The sequence below is a fragment of the Sceloporus undulatus genome, chromosome 2 (assembly GCF_019175285.1).
Source record: "Sceloporus undulatus isolate JIND9_A2432 ecotype Alabama chromosome 2, SceUnd_v1.1, whole genome shotgun sequence".
NCBI lineage: Eukaryota > Metazoa > Chordata > Lepidosauria > Squamata > Phrynosomatidae > Sceloporus > Sceloporus undulatus.
In genome coordinates, this window is record NC_056523.1 from 51,741,789 (window position 1) to 51,762,062 (window position 20,274).

At 43.0% G+C, this 20,274-nt stretch overlaps 1 protein-coding gene across 1 annotated transcript in view; it reads right to left on the bottom strand.

Moving 5' to 3' along the window:
• Positions 1-19,376, bottom strand: part of LOC121920330 — a 79,676-nt gene extending 60,300 nt beyond the window's left edge. Inside the window, exons 1-3 of the mRNA XM_042447463.1 lie at positions 19,274-19,376; positions 8,023-8,128; positions 5,138-5,343 (exon numbers count right to left, since the gene is read on the bottom strand). Coding sequence (XP_042303397.1) covers positions 5,138-5,343; positions 8,023-8,128; positions 19,274-19,376 — 415 coding nt within the window. The remainder of the gene's footprint in view (positions 1-5,137; positions 5,344-8,022; positions 8,129-19,273) is intronic.
• Positions 19,377-20,274: the final 898 nt, after the last annotated feature.

Here is a 20,274-nt window from a genome sequence, read left to right on the forward strand (position 1 = left end):
GATGACGTTAACGCCGTGACTCAATGCTGTGGATTCTGGAATTGTCGTCCTTGTTGGCACCAGCGCTCTCTGACATAGAAGACTAACTGTCTCACAAAAACTACAGTTTCCAGAATTCTATAAACATTAAGCCCTGGCAGTTAAAGGGGCCCATTCTCATTTGCACATTTGCCCTGGATTTTAGAACCCTGGATGGATGGATTGCAGTGTTCTTCCTATGGAAAACCTCTTGGAGGAGATCCCTGGCTCTGCCCTGGTGGAGTTCCTGTGATGCAATTAGCATAAATGGTCTGTCTTCCCCCATGTTGAAGTAGGGAAAACACTGAAAAACAAGACTATATAGGCCTAAATGCATCAAGGAACGCCAGTGGACGAGCCAGGGATCCCCCCCCCCCGGTTTTCCACAGGAACGAGATGGAGGACCTTCCTGACTCCTCTCCATTCACTTCCTCCCTCTTCCACTCTGATTTAGGGCTATGGGCCCCATGTTCTCGCAGAGTTTCTTCCTGCCGTTTTGCCCGCATCTGTGGCTGGCCATCTTCAGAGAATGCTTTGCCTGGAAAAATTGGGTGTTCTCAGTTGTACCCCGGGTTTCGAATTTAATTCGTTCGCCGCCGCGTTCGTAACCCGAAAATCTTCGTACAGACGAAAACAGCCATAGGCGCTCATAGCGAAAGCCGCGATTTCGTGAGAAAAGCGCTAGAAAAGCACAAAAAACTTTTTCGTTAACCGAATACACCTTCGTAAACCCGGAAAACCGTTTTTTTTTCAATGGATTTTTTTTCGTAACCCGGAAATTTCCGTAAGCGGCGCCTTCGTATCCCGGGGGTACACTGTCTACGTGTGAGGCCTGGGACTGCAGGAGTGATTTGCCTGTGTTGTCTGTTCTGTGCTGGCTGGCTGGCCTCAGGTGGAGGAAAGGCAAGGAGCGGATGGATGAGCCAGCACCATATTCTTCAAATAAACCAATCTAAAATATTCATACTCAGTTCCCAGGCAGAGGATACTTTTTTTCCTGCTGCCGCGAAAAGCGAGAGAAAAAGGAACAAAATTATATATACTCCCATTATTTTTCGCTATTATTAATGCTCCCTCCTACGATATGACCAGGCCTTTGATTTTGCCTCATTTCCTTGGGTCTAGATTCATGCTACATTTAAAGTTCTGTTTGAATCCTTGTGGATATATTCTAAAGCAGGGACTTAAAGTGGTATTTCAATTATCTTGTCAGAACAATATTTGTCCTGGAGCGTTGTCGAGACACCCGGAAGCCCGAACCTTGCATTGTCGCCCATGCTACCCTGCACCCACCCACACGCTCTCCGATTTGGGGAATTCCTACCGACCTTAGTCCCTCTCCCCTTGCTATTCTTGTTCAAAGCCAATTGACCATTAGCCACCCAACAAAACCTACAATGGGGCACATTCTGTATTTCACAGTCCCGCCTCAAAGTCACCCCCCTCACGCGACCACCTCCCCACCGTTCTTTTCACTGGCGCCCCCACTCGTAGTTCTATCGCCCCCTACCACACATTCACCCCCTCCGTAGGTTTGTGTGTGTGTGTGTGTGGTGTGTTATGTTGTACGATAAAGCCCAAGCCCACTCATCACGCAGACTAGTGCCTCATCAATGGCCTAAATCCAACATCACAGAAGTGCCCATCTGCTAGTGCAGTTAGACAATTCCTTCCTGTATTCCCCACACATGCCCCATCCCTCCGCCCCCTCGAACAACGCTTGTTCCTTATACACTCAAACTCCCAGCACACACTTACTAAGCGAAGGCTGACTCAGTACGACAATACAATATTGCTTGTTACGGTAGAAGGCAGCAAGTAAAAGCCAACCACCTGCACTAACATCAATAGATTCAATCAGAAAGCACCACCCTGAGTTTTGACCGTGAAACTTGAAGTCTCTCACTATATGGTTGCCTTATAGTCCAAATCCACTGATGATCATAACAAACCAAACCAAAAACTATTCAGTTTATCTATTATTCATTTGATTTCCCTGCTTTCCTGAGGAGGCTTGTTGTCAACTTGTGCGGACAGACCTTTGTTTCACACATGTTCCTTAAACTGATTTTTACTTTATGCTACATCACACTGGCAAAATTGTTTCCCTGCCGCCTGGCATTCCTTGCATGCTTGTTGTTCGCTCCCAGCCCCACGTGGGTTTTAACAGAGTCTGGTCTTCCGACTAATAGACAATACTTCCTACATCTGGCAGGTTTCTAGACTAGAGTGAGAGTATGTACTTCGTCATACTGCGTCTACTCCATTTCGCCGGGGGAAGGCTATAAGGGAAAAAACGAAGGGCTTCACTGCATACACTTCGGTCGGGATTGTGGTTCTTTCGAGCTTAAGTACTATTTTATATATTTTTTTTCTTTCTTTCTGAAAAGATCAAGGGTTCTCTTGATGTTAACCATGGGGGTGTGTACTGTTCATGCATCTATTCTCAACTCTCTTTGATTTCAAGGAACAAAAAGAGGTCTCTTCGGAAAAAATGTCAAGACTGAAAACTTGTGGGCCTTTTGCAAAACATTCATGAAGACCTATTTACTGTATATTAATATCGTGGTGATGTTTGTGCCAAAACAGCCTCAGCCTAAACAAAAACCAGCTTTTGTGTTCAAATCCTCTATTAAGATTTCACACACTCGCCCTAACTGTACGAAACTAGTGAACCCCTATACCAACGTGCATGTAATCTTTCCAGCAGGTAGAAACATCCTGTCTTTCCCTTTTTCCCTACGAACGAACGACGCTCAGCAAAGACCGACAGTGCATATTTCAGTCAGTATTATTCGTACAAACTCCTCAAAGAGCTTTCGTTGTTTTGGAAACGCAGGTCGCTAAAGAGTCCAAGATAACTACTGTAGCCTAATACCTTCGGCTCTGGCCACAATGCGTGACTTTAAGTATTGGAGAGATATGGTATCTGCTTCTACACTGGTCCCTATAAGTCTTATTCCTGTATTGTGGATATCCACAATTTCTTCTTTTTCTCCTCTCTCACACGCCCTCTTAGAGTTACCAGATGTCAACATAATGCCTGCCCCCCCTCGGTATTTCTTTCCCTGTTTAACTCGTTTTACTCTTTGGCCGCTGGGCTGTTGCTGCTCTTGTCACACACTGCGTGTGGAAGCCTATTCCTATGATCACAGAACAGCACGGAGAACTAGCAACCTTCTCTCTCTCCCTGACCGTAACCACACTGCTCTTTTCGGCGCCTTCTCCCTTTTCCTTGCGTCCGCATATTGCTTTCTCTTCCTTTCCATTTTTCCTTGACACTTCTCGCCAGCTGCCAACCTTTCTGATGACCTTTTATGCTGCTTCCCTTCCTCTTTGGTGCGTTTAGCTGATCTTCGTCCACACAACATTCCTACAGAATGATCAATTTTGCCACTGCTTTACCTGCCCTGGCTCACGCTAGGGGACTTCTGAGAACTGTCGTTTTGTGAGACTTACTTCCCGTTCGCGACCCTCTGGTGCCACACTCCCCTACAGTTCCCAGGCCTTCTCACTGCGCCAGGGCAGTTTTTAGTTCCCGCCGTCTCCGCTTGGACTTCCTGCCAGTAGTGGGGGAGCCAGCCATGGTGTCGTGTTTTGCCCCCTTCGCCTAGCCTTCGGGAGCTTGGGTTTGATCTTCCACTTAGCCATCGAAAACCCCGACTGCCCTTGGGCGGAAGTTACCCGCTTTTCCGCTTCCAGGCGCCCTGACCCACTAGAATGATTCTGTCGGTCCCCCTATTCCCGCCATCCCTAACAGTTGGAGGTTGGATTAAATAGTATCCTACCGTTACATTTCTCGGGCCCCCCTCTTCGGGACTATCCCCCCGTCCGCCGGCCGGAGTTGCTTGCTTTCCCCTCTTCAGACGTCCCGGTTTTCAAAAATTCATTTTCAAACACACAGTGAGCTGTCCTCCCCTACTGGTTACTTCCGGTCCCTTTACCCCCTGCCCCCCCACGCCTTCTAGCTGCCCGCCCTGCTTGTTACTTGCCAGTGTTCATCCGTCGGCATGTCGCCAATCCAGGACACCTCTGCCGTTCCGCTTTCCCCCCGTCCTACGCCCCCCCTCTCCCCTTCTGGCGCTGTTCTGTTCCTGCTCAGGGATGATTGACCTTTCTGCGCTCTTTCTGGGCTCTTGCCTGTCGAACTCTTTTTTCGTTTCGCCCGTCCTTGCTGGCTGCCGCTGACCGCGCTGCACCTGCCGGCGCCGTGGCCCCGTTCTGTCCTCTCCCCCTACCCTCCTAGATTTTCCTCCTCTGTCTTGTATACTGGCCTTTTTTCCCCCTACACCTTGCTCGTGTGCCCCCCCTTTCTCTATAGTCGGCACACACACGACCTCTTTGGCACGACTTCTATTTTCTTTGTGATTTTTTATTGTGGTTGTTGTGTGTGCCCCTATTTGGTGATTCCATTTTTTTTATCAGAGACTGAACCAGCCAGATTGGAGCAGAGTGGGGGAATCCCAAGACGTGGACAGCAAAGAGAACATTTCCTCTCTGGTCCTCTAGGGGGAGACTGTGCCACACTGCCAGCTATTTCAGTATTCTTGCCATCCTCCCTTGGTTATATACACTTACATGTGGGGAAATCTGTAGCTATGCTTAGATCTGAATATAAGTCTATAGTGAGCCTGTCCCTGGCTCTTTCTTTCTTTCTTTCTTTCTTTCTTTCTTTCTTTCTTTCTTTCTTTCTCCTTATCACAACTTTTGGTAGTTTAGCACTGGGATAGATCCAGTTTGGGGAGGAGAGACAGTGTCCTTGTGTCAATATTCTCCATTCTGGAGCTCCCCTTTAAGGTATCTTAGGCATAACACTTCAAAGGAATACATCCAGGTTGGAGGCAGTTGGATCTACTTTGCCCCATGTGTTGGGGAAATCGTGCAGTGTCTCACATCCATGTGGAAGTCTACTTCCTATTATTCCCTCAGCAGCTGGGCTACAATAGTGGTCTATCAAATTGAGGCCTCTAGCTGCAGCTTTATGCCATACCAAATCTCCATGGTTGTAACCAATGAAACTGTGGCCTTTTTTATTCCAACAAAGTCTCACTATGTTCTTGTTTTCCCTCACTTCACAACCAGTTCCAGTATCCACCACTAAGGCTTCAATATAGCCTACCTGCTGCTGAGACTGTAGCAGTTTCAGTATTTGTTGTTGATATATCAAGTGCCTTGCTGTGAGACATGATATAAAGATCACCTTTGAAAGCCAATAAAATGTCACCAGAACTATTCAGGAAACAAGCTGTGCTTAAAGTGTTATCAAGAGTAATCTCAGCCAACAGAAACTTCTGAAGATTCCATAGCTTTATCACAGTATCTGAACTAGAAAAGGGAAAAGGAGGGAACAACTTGGGAAACAGTCATAGAATATAATTTAATTCACATATATACAATTGCTTAATTCTGAAATCTAAAAGCCATCAATAACACACTACACTGTAAGTAAACAGGAAAGCAATCATAAATATTTCCAGAGGGTAGCTACATAAAGAAAGTGTCCTGCAATACCTTAAAGACCAAGAAATATAGCATGCACTAGTATGCCAAGTGGAGGGAAATTAAATACAGAAAGTACTGACAGTGGCATTTACATTATTAACATTGACATTCACTAAACTGTTGTTGGAAATTCCAGATAACATTTCATGCATCTGATGAAGTGGGTAATAAACCATGAAATTCCAAATTCATTTGTCTTTAAGATGCTGCAGTACTCAATTGTTTAGGAAGGAAATGATGTGCATATGTTCTATGTACCTTAGTTTTGCTATGAGTTTCACTCAGTGATTAGGAATCCATTAGCAACCACAATCACAATAATACTTTCCCATCAAAACTGGCTACATCTGAGATACCTTTCATTAATGTACCCAGTTCTTTTTTTTAAAAAAAGCTGTGAGCTTTTAGGCTCCTATAACTGTTGTTTGGATAATGTGGAGTTTCCACCTAAAACCATTAAAAACCTTCTTATCAATTCCAACTTAAATTTAGTATAATTACAATGTTATGCTCCTTTCTATAAGCATATGTCATGAACTTTATTTTGGCGAGGTTCAGCATACTAATCTATCCATGTTCCAATAATGCATTTATTGTGCAACCATTCTTCCTCATTCATAGAATCTTATGGAAGATCATTTACAACCATCTCATATTTCTCACTGCTTCTCCCATGTTTTTCTTGCCACAGTAAATCCATTTAGAAAGGAAAGAAGGAATAATCAAATGCAATACTAGGAACTGTTCATCTGACAGACCCTATGTCTTGGTATAAGGTTTTATTGTATTTAATTAATTAAAAAGCACTCTAGCTATATCTACTTATATTGTCTTCTGTGAGAAGAAGGCTTTCGATTTTTTTTTAAAAGTGCCATCATATCTTCTCTTTGCTTCCTTTCCTCTTAGCCTCTTTAGGTCTCTGCTTATAAAGACTGCTTGTGTGGACAGAAATTGTTACTTGCTCCACTTCTCAGTTTGAATCTTCTTTTTTTGGTACATGGGTGATACACTTTTCTGAATGCATTCTATACTGGTGCCTTATACAACTGAATTAATAGTTATTAGAAATGTTTATGTAACACACCAAATAAGTTTCTCAAGACTTTTATTTAAACCTTCATTCTGTTAGTGGCTTTGCGTCATTAAGATTGACTAATTTCTGATTATGTCTTTCCTCCTGTCTGCACAAGAGGACTAATGTCTGCTTGATTAGTGCTCATAATGTCAAGCAGACATTAGTCCTCTTGTGCAGACCCTCACACCTTGAGGCCTGCCATTAGCAACCAACAATACACATGCAAATCACTCCTGCCTTTCCAGATCACACAATATATATAGCCAAGTCCTTTCCAGGCAAACATTCTCTGAAGATGTCAGCCACAGATGCTGGAGAAACGTCAGAAAGAAACTCTGCTAGAATATGGCCACATAGCCCGAAAAACCCACAAAAAAATCACAGTTATCTGTTTCCTAAATATCCTGATGGCACAGATCCCATCTGATCTTGGAAACTAAGCAGAGTTAGGCCTAGTTAGTACACAGAAAGGAGACCACCAGGGAATGCCAGGTGCTGTAAGCTATACTTCAGATGAAGACATTGGCAAATACCTCTGAGTATTCATTGCCTAAGAAGACCTTATGAAATTAATGAGGTTGCGATAAGTTGACAGGTGACTTGAAATCACACACCTTACTTATCTTAATCTCTTTAACCATATACAACAGCCATCTCCTTCCTTGAATGAGGCAGAGATCTGAGAAGCTGCAGCTTACATCAGCCAAAATATAAGTCACATTCTATGACATTAATCAGCGTGGAAATCACACAACCTTCCAGATGTTGTTGACTGAACTGTCAGCAGCCCAAGTCAGTATAATAGTGAAGAATGTTGGGAGTTTCAGTTCAATAACATATTGAGAGCCACACGATTCTTGCCTCTGTTTTAAATCCAGCTATGAATTCCATCTAGAGTTGACCCACTGAATCAATAGGATTTTCATAAGAGCTAACTTCCTCTAACCAGGAATTTAGGTTTGATTAATATTTTTATTGTACTGAAGAGACATAATCTGTCTATTATTATTAGTGTATTAGTATTATTCCCCACCTTTTTCAAGATTTAAGATGGCTTACAAAGCTTAAAATAGATACAGTGGTGGGGGGGAGGGGGATAACATCATATAAAAGTTAAAAATATAATTAAACTGAGAATTAAAAGCAACTAAAAGCATAACAAGTAAAAAGACCAAACAAACAATATAGCACATTCTCCCTCCCCTTCCCTCCCCGAAGCAATTAGACCTCAAAAACCTATTAAAACCTAAGCCTTGCCTGTTTATCAAAGGATATCAGGGAGAGTGCCAGTCTAACCTCTGCAGGAAGAGAATTCCAGAGCACTATACCTGGGATCATAGTATAGTTTTATGGATTTAACAATATATGCATCTTCATATTTGTCCTTATATTCTCTATACAAAAATAATATGAATATCTTCACCTACCCACAACTTAAAAAGATAGAAAGATTCTCACAGGAATCAACGGCTACTACAGGGCCATCATGGCAATTGTCCAAGCAGGAGTAATCATATTTTTTTTCACCTTTCCCTTGAAGACAGAAAATTGAAGTAATATGTGAATTATACGTATATTAATATAGGTTTTAAATATACTCTACTCAGGCAGTCACGATGATGTTTGTCAGGATATGTAATTTCCCTAGATTATTTAGAGTACAATGGTTCTCCATTGATAATAGCCGACAAAACACAGCGTTTTATTGTACCTGAGTTTGATTTACAAGGCATGAGCTCTATGAATAGATTACACCATCCCAAATGCTTTCAACCGGCTGAGAGTTTCAGCTATTTCAGATAACATGTATATTAAAAATCTGTTATTTAACAGATCAGGCTAGTGGTTTATTTACCTTAGTTATTGTTTACTCTGACTGGCAGGGGCACGCCAAGTCTCAACCCAGTTATTACCTATCATCTGATCCCTAACTGGGAATGCCACTTGATGAACTTGGTGCATGCCCTCTGCTGTCTTATTGTAAACTACTTAAGAGAATTCTGTTATGGGACAGCATATGAACATTATAAATAAATACCAGGGTAGTAGTAGCTACCCTGTTTCCCCAAAAACAAGACATACCCATAAAATATGCCGTAGCAGGATTTCTAAGCATTTGCACAACATAAGCCATACCCCCAAAATAATACCTAAGTGATAGGCCCGGCACAGACGGAAGGCCGGGAGGGGAGCGGAAAGATTGGGGCCAATGGTTCCAAAGGAAATGGAGTCACAAGAAATTCAGGATGGAATTCCAGGTTTGGAGAGTTATGACCATGTTCCAGAAGAAGACGACTTAAATATATTTGAATAAATGTAGATTGTTTCCATACTTATTAAAAATATAGACATCCCCTGAAAATAAACCATAGTGTGTCTTCTGAGGAAAATAAATATAAGACAGTGTCTTATTTTTGGGGAAAGCGAACCGGAAGAGTGGTGGTTGTTAGGGGATTTGGCCTAAGAAATTGGGAGACCAATGTTTAAAACCCCATCCAGTCATGATAATTGCCTGGACATATTGTAGTTTGTTGGGCAAGTCACACGCTCTCACCTCAGACGATGGCAATGGAAACCACCAAGAAACTTGCCAAGAAAACCCCATCATAGGGTCACCAGTCCACAATGACTTGAAGGCACACAACAATAGCCATGCTGTATCCAACAAATCCTGGATTTGTAGTCTTGTGTGGTATTTATAATTCTCAAGCTGAGAATTCTATTGCCCTGCCACACTATAAATCCGGGTTCTGTAGAAAATAACAATGTCAGCTAAAGTGGTATCAAAATACCACCGTAATATGAGAGACATGTACCTAGGAGAAAATCCTACTGAACTCATTGAACTTACTCTGAGTAGATATTGTACATATTCCATTGGGAGAGATCATCCGGGAACATGGGGCGCGGTGTTATCAGTACGCTGATGACACCCAATAGTCTTCTCTATGTCTCCGACTGATGCAGTGACCGGGATTGGCGTCTCTTCTCTTGTGGCCTGTCTGAGTCGGTAATGGGCTGGATGAGGGACAACAGACTCAGCCTGAATCCCGAGAAGACGGAAGTACTGGTGATAGGTTCCCCCGGTCCGGGGCTGGCGGTGGTTCCACCTGTCCTGACGGAATCACGCTTCCGTGAAGGACTCTGTACGCAGCTTGGGGTGCTCCTGGACTCGTCGCTCCACCTTACATCTCAGGTGGATGCGACGTCGGAGCACCTGTTATGAGCTTCGGCTGATACGCCAACTGCGTCCCTACCTCGACCGGGGAGACCTTGAAACTGTTGTGCACGCCCTGGTAACCTCTAGTTGGATTTCTGCAATGCGCTCTACATGGGGCAACCCTTGTACCATACTCGGAAGCTGCAACTTGTGCAGAATATGGCAGCCCGTCTGGTCACTGCGCCTGCCAGGACCAGTCATATAACACCTGTCCTTAAGACTTACATTGGCTGCCTATTCGCTTCTGGGCGCAATACAAGGTGTTGGTAATCACCTATAAGCCCTAAATGGCTTGGGCCCAGGGTACCTGGAGGACCGCCTCTCTCCGTTCTTCCGCCCCGCGCACTTCGATCTTCAGGGCAGCTACTGTTAAGAGTTCCAGAGGTGAAATAAACCCACCTCTAGGAGGGCCTTTTCCATCTTTAGCCCCAAAACTCTGGAACGCGCTGCCCTTCGAGCTCCGCTCAGTCACCTCCCTAGCCCAATTAGGAAGGGGCTAAAAAACCCATCTATTCGAACAAGCCTACCCCTGACCAGTAATTCTCCCCCCCCCCCCCCCCCCCCCGCATCAGCACTGTATGCCGGCATGATAGTTTTATTATTTTTACTGAACTGTTTTAACGTATTTGTATGGTCTGTTTGCTAACTGTATTGCTATTAATGTTGTTCACCGCCCTGATTTCAGAAGGGCGTGGTATATAAATAAAGTTTATTATATTATTATTATTATTATTATTATTATGTAAATAGACATTGCTATACAGAATAAACCTCTCTCGAAATAAGCAGACAGTAAAAACTTTCCCACTGTACAACAACAAGTTACAATTTTTTTCCCATGGCATTGTGCCAGCCTTAAAACATACAGATGATTTGCAATGAAATGAAAGGGATGGAGAGAAGAAAAAACTAAAAACTAGATCCATTCAACCAGATTGGGGCAGGCTACTGAGTTGAGACGCCCTGTCACCTCCGTCGATGATCTCCTTATGGGCCACGACAGGGGAAGTGGACCCTGCTGGTGCTCTTGGACCTCTCAGCAGCCTTGTACCGTTAACCACGGTATCCTTCTGGACGCCTGGAGAGTTGGGAATCAGAGGCTCTGCTTTGCAGTGGATCTGATCCTACCTCTCGGGTGGATTCCAGATGTGTCACTTGGGGACAGTTATCCGACCAAGGGGAGCTTATGTCAGATGTCTCTCAAGGTGCGATTATGTCCCCAATGCTGTTAACATTTACATGAAGACGCTGGGTGGATCACAGGACATGGTAGGGTGTTATCTTTACGCTGATGGCACCCAATATATTTTAGTCATGCATGACTAAGGATGCATCTCTCCTCTGAATGCCTTTCTTAATGCCGTAATGGACTGGTGAGGAGAAAACAGGTAAGATGGAGGTATTGCCATAGGGACTCCCAATCCGGAAATGAGGTTATGCCCACCGTTCTGAACCTGGTCACACTTCCCCTGAAGGACTCTGTTCCACAGTCTGGTGCTCCTCTCTTGTCTCTCCCTCTGTGGCTCAGTGGACACGCGGTCAGGAGCACTTGCTATCAGCTTTGGCTGATACGCCAGCTGCGCCGCTTCCTGGAGTGGGAGACCTTGAAACATTGGTACATGCACTAGCAACCTCTCGCTCAGACTTTGTATGTTGCTTACATGGGGTACCTTTGTGTCAAGTTCGGAAACTTCAATGTACAGAATATGGCAGCCAGGCTGGTTACTGGCACACCTAGATCTGCCCATATCAAACCAGTTTTAAAATCCCTTCACTGCCTTTAGCTCCAGACCAGATACAAAGTGTTTGGTTTAACCGTTAAAGCCCTACATGGCTTGGGTCCTGACTTCTTGCGGGAAAACCTTCTCCCATATCATCCTCTCCGCACTCTTCACTCCACTGGGAAGAATTTGCTTCAACCGAAGAGGACTAGATTTCTGCAGTGACCACGTGTTCCTTTTCAGCAGCTGCTCCTAGACTCTGGAACGACCTGCTGGATGAGATCTGTCAGATTATCACCTTGGAAACCTTTAAGAAGGCTATTAGAAGGACTCTTTCAGCAGGCCTTCAGACTAGAACATCTTTGTTGACCTGACTCCCTTCCCTCTTTTCTTCATTATCCTCCATCTTTATCTTTTTTACCCGGACCCCACTAGAAACTCTTATTTCATTTTAATTGTTTACTTTATTTAATGTTTTTAATGTCTTTTTTTGATTTAATCTCTTTTTAGCGTTATTAGTTTTTATGTTGGGGGGGGGAGGGATGGGATCTTTGCATTTTTAATGTATTTCTCTTTTAACTGTATTTTGTTTTTACTGTTGTAATCCGCTTGGATTTCTTGTTAAGTGGAATATAAATAAATAAATAAATAATATTATTATTATTATTATTATTAGTTTTAATATAGGTTACAAATCTTAATAACACTACTGATCCTATTTAGGGAAATTAGGGTGTATAAGAAAAACCTGTGTGTTTCTGAGAAGAGAGGGATGGGAAGCATCTGGTACAACCTTTTGGAGATGCTAAAATTCAAAGGCGAGCTCCTCCCTAAGCACCTAGTTGTCAGAGCTACTCCCTTTCCCTGCTTCTTATAAGGTGTATTTATTCCTTTTTCTTACCTCAAGACCAATGAAGCACAGGATGTTATGTTCTGAAGCTAGAGGAGAATGTAGCAATTTGCTTTTGCCTAAGCCTTGGGAGGTGCAAGATTCGACCCCCTCCTCTTGGCCTGCTGAGTTATGGAGTGCAAACTCCTTTATACTTTGAACTTGATTTGTGTTACCCTAGAGGGTGAGGAGGGTGTTGGGGGTCCCAACAGCAGTCTCAGCATCACCTTGAAATTTTTAGGGAATTATAGCTCAAAAGGAACGCTCTGAGAGGAGCCAACTTCAGGGATATTTTTCTAATATATGGAACAGACAAAAAGGATCAGAAGAATTGATGGTTTTGGCACCAGAGTATCAAAACTTGATTAGATTTGAGACAGTCCCTGGATGGTTTGGCCGCAGAGGTGAAGTGAGGTGTGGCCTCTGATTACTTTGTGACAGGACTCCCTTTGTTTCCATTGCAAGAGGAAATGCCAAGAACCAGGACGGTGGTGGGGTAGGTCTCCCACATGTCATCAGGTCAGCATGCTCTTATGCTTGTATCTTTCTATTAATTGTTAATTAATTATGAAACCCCATATCCAGCTTGAGTGGGGTAGGGTATGCTAACATTTGCAGCAACTGAAGTAAGCCTAGATCAGGGCAGGAAAGTGGGGGGAGGAGGAGGAGAGAGAAACTGGGGCATTTAAAGCAGCTGGTGGTGTAGCGCACAAGGAATTATCCGACTGTCCCTGCCAAACTTGGATAGTTGAGTATTTGCTGTATAGAAACACGGCACAACGCGGTGGTTTTTTTTAAATGTTACAGCTGTTGTGTGAAAAAGTGCCTATTTCTGTCAAGCAGGCATTCCAGTGTGAATTAGGATCTGTATTTTAGAACTAACAATGCATAAGCCATTAATCATAACCTACATATAAAAAAACCCACATAAACTTTAACGAAATCAGCATTATGAACCTATTACCCTCTAAAAATTCACTGGATGATGCTAACCAACTAGTAAGCCAACAAGCATGGTACTCATGAGTAAGTGGAGAAATGACATGTATGTGTCAACAGTAAATAAAATAGTACTGGAAGTCTGGCAACAGTACTTCATTTTGACCTTTATTTCCCTTTCACGTGTTCTACTTACAAAATAAACTAGTGAATTCATCAACCAAATCATTTTAATCATATCTATTTTTCAAATTTATTTGCATGTGGTGGGGATATTGTATTTATCTATATAATCTAATTATACTGTATCACAAGTATGAAACACATCTTTAAGAAAAAATAGGAAAATTAAGATCTGATCATACACTCCCAGAGAATGTTCGAGCCGTTCAGTACATCCAAATAATACATTTACTCATAAAACTAAGCGGCTAGATATACTGGTAATTTAAGTATTTTATCACCTAACAATCCACAAGAACTCCCAATGTGATGAACAAATAAAAATCAATAAAAACAATACAAAGATAAAAGAATTTTGAAAGCACATTAAAATACTCTTTAAAGACTCCTAAAAAGCAATTTTAAAACAATCCCAGAATCCATTTTTAAAACAGTTAAAACAGCAATTTCAAGCACTAAATGCCATGTGAAATAACACTGTTTTGGATGTCCACTGAAAGTATGAAAGAGATGGGTCTTCCTTCATTCTACAATTGAGGCACTGATAAAGTGAAACCCCTATTATGTGTACCCACCAACCTAACTTCACAAGGTGTTGGGACATGCAAGAGAGCTTCCTCTAAAGAGGCTGAAATGGAAGGAGATAGTCTTTCAGATATCCTGGCCAAGTTGTTTAGGGCTTTGTAGGTCAACACCAGCACCTTGAATTGAGCTATTCCTCTGGAAGTTACTATGCCCTTCTTAGTTTCTAAAAAATGTGTTTTAAAAATAGTTCAATAAAAAAAAAAGGGGGGGGGGGAACCTAGGTGAACAGAACAGCAAAGAGTGAAAACCAGATTATAGTAGCATATCAATACAAGCTTGGGCCAGGTAAAAATGCATCACATAGAATCCTTTTTTTATTTAAGAAAATAACTTACAAAATTTATCTGTGGAATCATTTAACAAAAGACAACAGAGCTTAAATTAAACTCTTTTACTAATTAATACATATATAGATGGAATTAAATAGGAGTCACACAAGTTCATATTAATCACAGAGGAAACTCTGTGCTGTTGATCATGAAATAGTTACTCAACCTTCTGACATAATCCTAGGCCCAACCCAATCCTTTAGGGTGAGGAGGCAGTTTCAGTATCCAAACATGACAGTGAATTCTTTCTTTCCTTCAGTTGTCAAGAGTACCCAAAACTTATGTATGTACATATCCAAATGTGGAATTTAGGTTGATTTACAGGAAGCTCTGGTAGCTGCAAATAGGTTTAGCATTTGGAGGAAGAGTTAAAATTACTGGCACATCTTCCTTGCAAAAAAACAACAACCCCAAAACAAACAAACTCTTAACACCTACAACCAAAATCTCCAAATCAATCCTGCTCATAATCATTTACTTACATGATGTATAAAAACGGACATGATTAACAATGGAATGTGTGTAGTTGGCTCACAGTGCTTTTACCACATACCGATGTAAAATGTATTGTACAGAAATATAGCAAGAAAATGATTCATGTCCAAGGACTACCTTGCCATGTTGCTAGAGAAGATCAGGTATCTTATCTGTAACTGTGATTCTTCAAGTGGTCATCTGTGCCCTCACATAAATGGGTTCTGTGCCTGCGCAGAGATCACCTATGGAACATTCTAGAGCTCAGTAGCTTGGTAGAAATATCCTACCCCCACTGCCTACCACGCATGCTCCAGCCCACCAAGTTACTATCTCCTCAGTTTTGAAGTCTACCATATATAACAGGGGACATAGGGCAGATTGTGTGAGGGCATAGATCACCACTCGAAGAACCACAGTTATATGTAAGCAACCTGTTCTTCTTCATTGTGATCTCTGTGCCTGGGTGACTGTAAAGCTTACAGCTTAGGTAGGAGGGTCAGGTCTCTGAAGAACAGAAGAAAGGACAGCAAGACCAAAATCAGCAACTGCTCTAGATCTGCAACCCAAGTGGTAATGTTGATTAAAAGTAGAAGGTTGAGATCAAGTAGCAGCTTTACACAAGTCAGGCAAGGAGATTCCTTGTAAAAAAAAAAGCCACTGAGGAGGCAATTGCTCTGGTAGAGTGAGCCTGGAAGTAATCGGAATTGGGTGCTTTGTTATTTCATAAGCCAAGCAAACAACTTGTACAATCCATTTTTTTTGAGAAACCACACTCTTACCTTTCCAGGCACATCCATGGCGAATGAAGAGTCTGTTAAAGAGATGAAACAAATCTGTCCTTTGGATATAAAAGGACAGTGCCCAAAAGACGTCCAAGCAGTGTATTTATTATTATTAGTATTATTAACCTTTGTTTATAAAGCGCTGTAAATTTACACAGCGCTGTACATACAATCTTTTAATTAGGCGGTTCCCTGCCCTCAGGCTTACAATCTAAAAAGACATGACACAAAAGGAGAAGGGAGTGGTGGAGGGGAAGGGGATGAGGGCCAGCAGTTCTTCTCTACCTCCGAGGCCTGGACCAAGGCAGATGGACTGGAGGGAGGGCTTGGTTTCTTAATGGATGGGTTAACTTCTTCCAGGGAGGCCTGTTGGAGTTAGCCTGCCTCTCTAGTAGGATAATACATATAAAGTACATAGCAATACAGGAAATGATTCCAAAAACAGGCAACAAAAGAACATCAAATAGCAAGTGACAGTTATGCAATGCCTGGGAACGCTTCTCTGAACAGGATGGTCTTCAACTCCGTTTTGAAGCTGGTTAAAGAACGGAGTTGAAGACCATCCTGTTCAGAGAACAACTTGTCCAGGGCAGACTGCGGATTAGGGTAAAATGCAAGTAACACAATGCATGGGTTAACTTGGAATTGAGACACTACCTTTGGTAGAAAGGAGACGTCTGGTTGTAACAGTACTTTCTCTTGGTGGAAGATGAGAAAGGATTCATTGTAATGAAGAATAGTAAGCTCAGAGGTTCTCCTTGTGGAGGTAATAGCCACCATAAAGGCTGTCTTCAGGTAAGGAAGAGGCCATTGGTTCAAAGGGTTGGTGTGTCAGTTGAGAAAGGACCAAGGACAGCGACCAAGGTGAGGTTTCAGAGGCCAGCAGTGGGTACAGGAGAGCTAAGCTCTTAAGGAATTTCTTAACAATCGGGTCAATAGAGTTTCAGTCATTTATGATGCTGGATGATGAGCAACAATTGCCGCCAAGTAGATCTTTATAGTTGAAAAGACAAGTCCTCTTTCTACAAGGTGCAAGAGGAAGTACAGGACCATAGATATCTGTGCTAGAGAAGTCGGCTCTAATCTTGAATTAGTGAAGGAATAGAAGTGTTACCATTTGTAATCATAGGCACATTTAATAGAATCCTTTCTAGCAGTGGAAAAGATGCAGAGGAGTTCAGGAGCCATTAGGCAGAAAGTCTGAAGGTCCAATATAGGACTCGACCCTTGCAGTGTGAGAGGAGGTCCATCCATATCGGAAGATTCAGGTACCTCAACTATGACAGATGGAGAAATGGTGTTATTAATATGGCATTGGCCATGTCCCCTGCAAGTCTTACTACCACTTTTGACAGCAGGTAAATAATAATAATAATAATAATAATAATAATAATAATAATAATAATAATGTTTTTATTTAATATACCGCTATTCCAAAGATCATAGCGGTGAACAGCAGTAAGCTAATTTGCCCCCAACAGTCTGGGTACTTCATTTAGCGACTCAGAAGGATGCAAGCCTGAGAGTCGAGCTGGGCCCTTTGCTGGTCTTGAACTCGCACCTTGTGGTTTCGTAGGAATGGCTGCAGTACAGGCATTTAACCACTGCGCCACCAGGGCTCCTAAATGGAGGGAATGTATACAGTAGACACTAGGGCCATAGTAAAAGAAAGGTGTTTCCCAGTGACCCCCTCACCTTGTCCAACCTGTGAGCAGAAATGAGGACACTTTGTGTTGTGTACTTTGGCAAACAGGTCTATCTGAGATAGACTCCCATCTTGATGTGATCTATAAAAAAAATTGTCTGATAGGGTCCACTTGTCCTTGCCTGTCAGATGAACTGCTATCGGATGTATTCTTCACTGCACACATCAATGCCACAGGTGTAGGGCCAGATGGAGTAATGTGGAGGAGTGTGTTCCTCTCTGTTTATGTAGCAAACTACAATTGTGTTGTCCATAATAACCTGAACTGTCCAATTCCCAATTAATTTCTCAAATGCCTTGAGGGCCTTGAACACTGCTAAAAACTCTAAGGCATTGATGTGTAGAAGTGATTCAGCAGAAGACCAAAGCCTTTGCACCATTAGGCCACTGCAATGGGCACACCAACCTTTTTCTGAGGCATCAGTGGTCACCATGCACACTGGGTTTAGGATGTGGAATGGCATGCCTGAAAGAAGACTGTGTTGGGACATCCATCATATCAGTGAGTAGAGGATGTGGTGAGGAATGGTCAACAACATGGTCTGTCTGTTGTGGAGGGATCCAAGTATTGGAGGAACAACTGCTGTAGGATCCTGAAGTTCAGGTGAACTAGATATGTGACTGCAGTAGTACATGAAAGCCAAGAGATGCTGTATTGTGTGTGCTGAGCATCGGGGTTGATGTAGTACCGAGTGCATCTGTCTTATCAAAATACTGGCCCTGTCCACTGGCAGGAAGACTCACACTGAACAGGAGTCCAGAGCGGCACTTATAAAGCCTTTTCTCCTTGTCGGTTTGAGAAGTGACTTCTTTCTATTTACATTCAAGCCCAAATCAGGGAGCACAAGGTGGTATGAACATCTATAAACAGCGTGGTTCAAGAAGATTATGCCAGTATCTAATTGTGGAGGTAAGGGTAGATTTAGAAGCCCTGGGTTCTCAAATGTGAAGCAACTACAGCCATACGTTTGGTGAATACTCTCAGGGCTGTTGAAAGTCCAAAGGGAAGCATCTTGTACTGATAGAGGTTGTTGCCTATTGCAAAGCAAAGGAATCTGTAGTGTTGGGGGCGGATTCTGATGTGAAAATATGCATCTTTCAGGTCTATTGATACATATCAATTGTTCATATGCAGGAAAGGTAGCATGGCATGCAACATGACCATTTTGAATCTCCTGGGTCTGATGTAACTGTTGACTCCTCTGAGACCCAGTACTGGCCAAAGGCCTCCATCCCTTTTGAGAACTATGAAGTACCTGGAGAAGAAGTTGCTCCTCTTGCAATTTGCAGGTATACATTGCACAGCGCCCTATCGAAGGAGTGTGCTGATTTCCTCTACACAGCCTGGTTATGTCGAAACATGTCAACAGGGGAAATATTTCAGAATTCTGTGGCATAGCCCATACCAATGATGGTGACAACCCAAGCATCTATGGTGATGTTCTGTCAGGTGGAGTAATGGCAGCATAACATGGGGACTTGAGAAGACAGTGGGCCTATGATAGAGGGGTTTGGGATTGATTGAACTGGTGTCCTCAGCAAGGAGTCAGAAATGAGATTTGCAGGATGAAGAGGATTTTTTAAAAGGTGGGAGTCTGAAAAGTGGTGGATTTAAAGAAACACCATTGGAAAGAGGAGGTCTGAGATGATGGGCAAGAGAATCCAGACCTTGATCTGGAGAAAGTGGAGGTGGAAGGTTGGCAATGCCAGTAAGGCTTGAACAAGTGTTGCTGGTGTTTTTTGTCCAGAAAGGCCAATCATCCTCACAGTGACTTGCACCTTGCAGAGGTGATACAGGGACTCATCAGTAGCTGAGTTAAAAAGAACACTCAATATTGGGGTTGATACCGATAGAAGCAACATTCAGATTGGTACTGTAACAGTCGGCATCAATAGTAAGGGCATCAGAGGAGGGGAAGGTGGAGGATACAACAAAGTAGCAATAGTACATGGTGGTAGAGAGGGAGAGACCTTGGAGTGCAGAGGAAGGTGCAGGAAAAATGAAGGTGGTGAACATTCCCAACACTGAGGAGAAGGTGGTGAACGACACTGAGGTAAAAGTCAGTACTTCAATGAGTATCTTCCTCTCCTATCAGAAGATGAATGGGGCCAGCTTTCGTACCACTGCAGGGAGTGACGGAATAGTGTTGGAGCCCTCTGGTGGTATCAGTCCTGGTAGTAACATGAGTAGGAACAGTATGATGCAGGGCGTTGCTCCATAGGTCCTCAAGTTAGTATCTATCGAGATACAACAGTGAAGTGTATGGGGAGTCACCTTAATAAGAATAGCCTCATGTTGAAGAAGTAAGTGTCTGATTCTTCATAAAGGGAGATCCGTCCCATCGGTATTGAGGTGAGGAGAACCTTGGTCTTTGGGTCAGCAAGAGAGGATCTGATTCCATAGGAGAATACTGGTCTTGATGCCAGATGGAGAGCCAGGAGGAATGGCAACAGAAAGTCAAGGATGCATGACCTCGGAGGCTGCAAAGCTTCCTGGGAAGTAGCAGCTGTTGATGGCAATAAGACCCCTGAATCCTGTGGAATTGTGGAAGTTGTTTGTACAGTAGGAGGTTTCGAGTTTTTCTTCTTCTACTTCACCTTTCCCACAAAGGCATCCAAGTCACGATGAACATCAAAATGCTGATCAGGTGAATGAGGTCGCTTGTGGCCAGATTTGGACTTCTTGGCTAGTTCTTGAGATGACATCAATATGGATGAAGTGTCTATCGGTATCAAAGTCAGTATCTAAGTCAGTATAGATGTTAGTTCCATAGCAGAGACAGGAATAACTGTCAGTTTCAGAGTGGAGCTGGGATTTTTTGATTTGGAGAGTGGGATGGAAGCCAGCA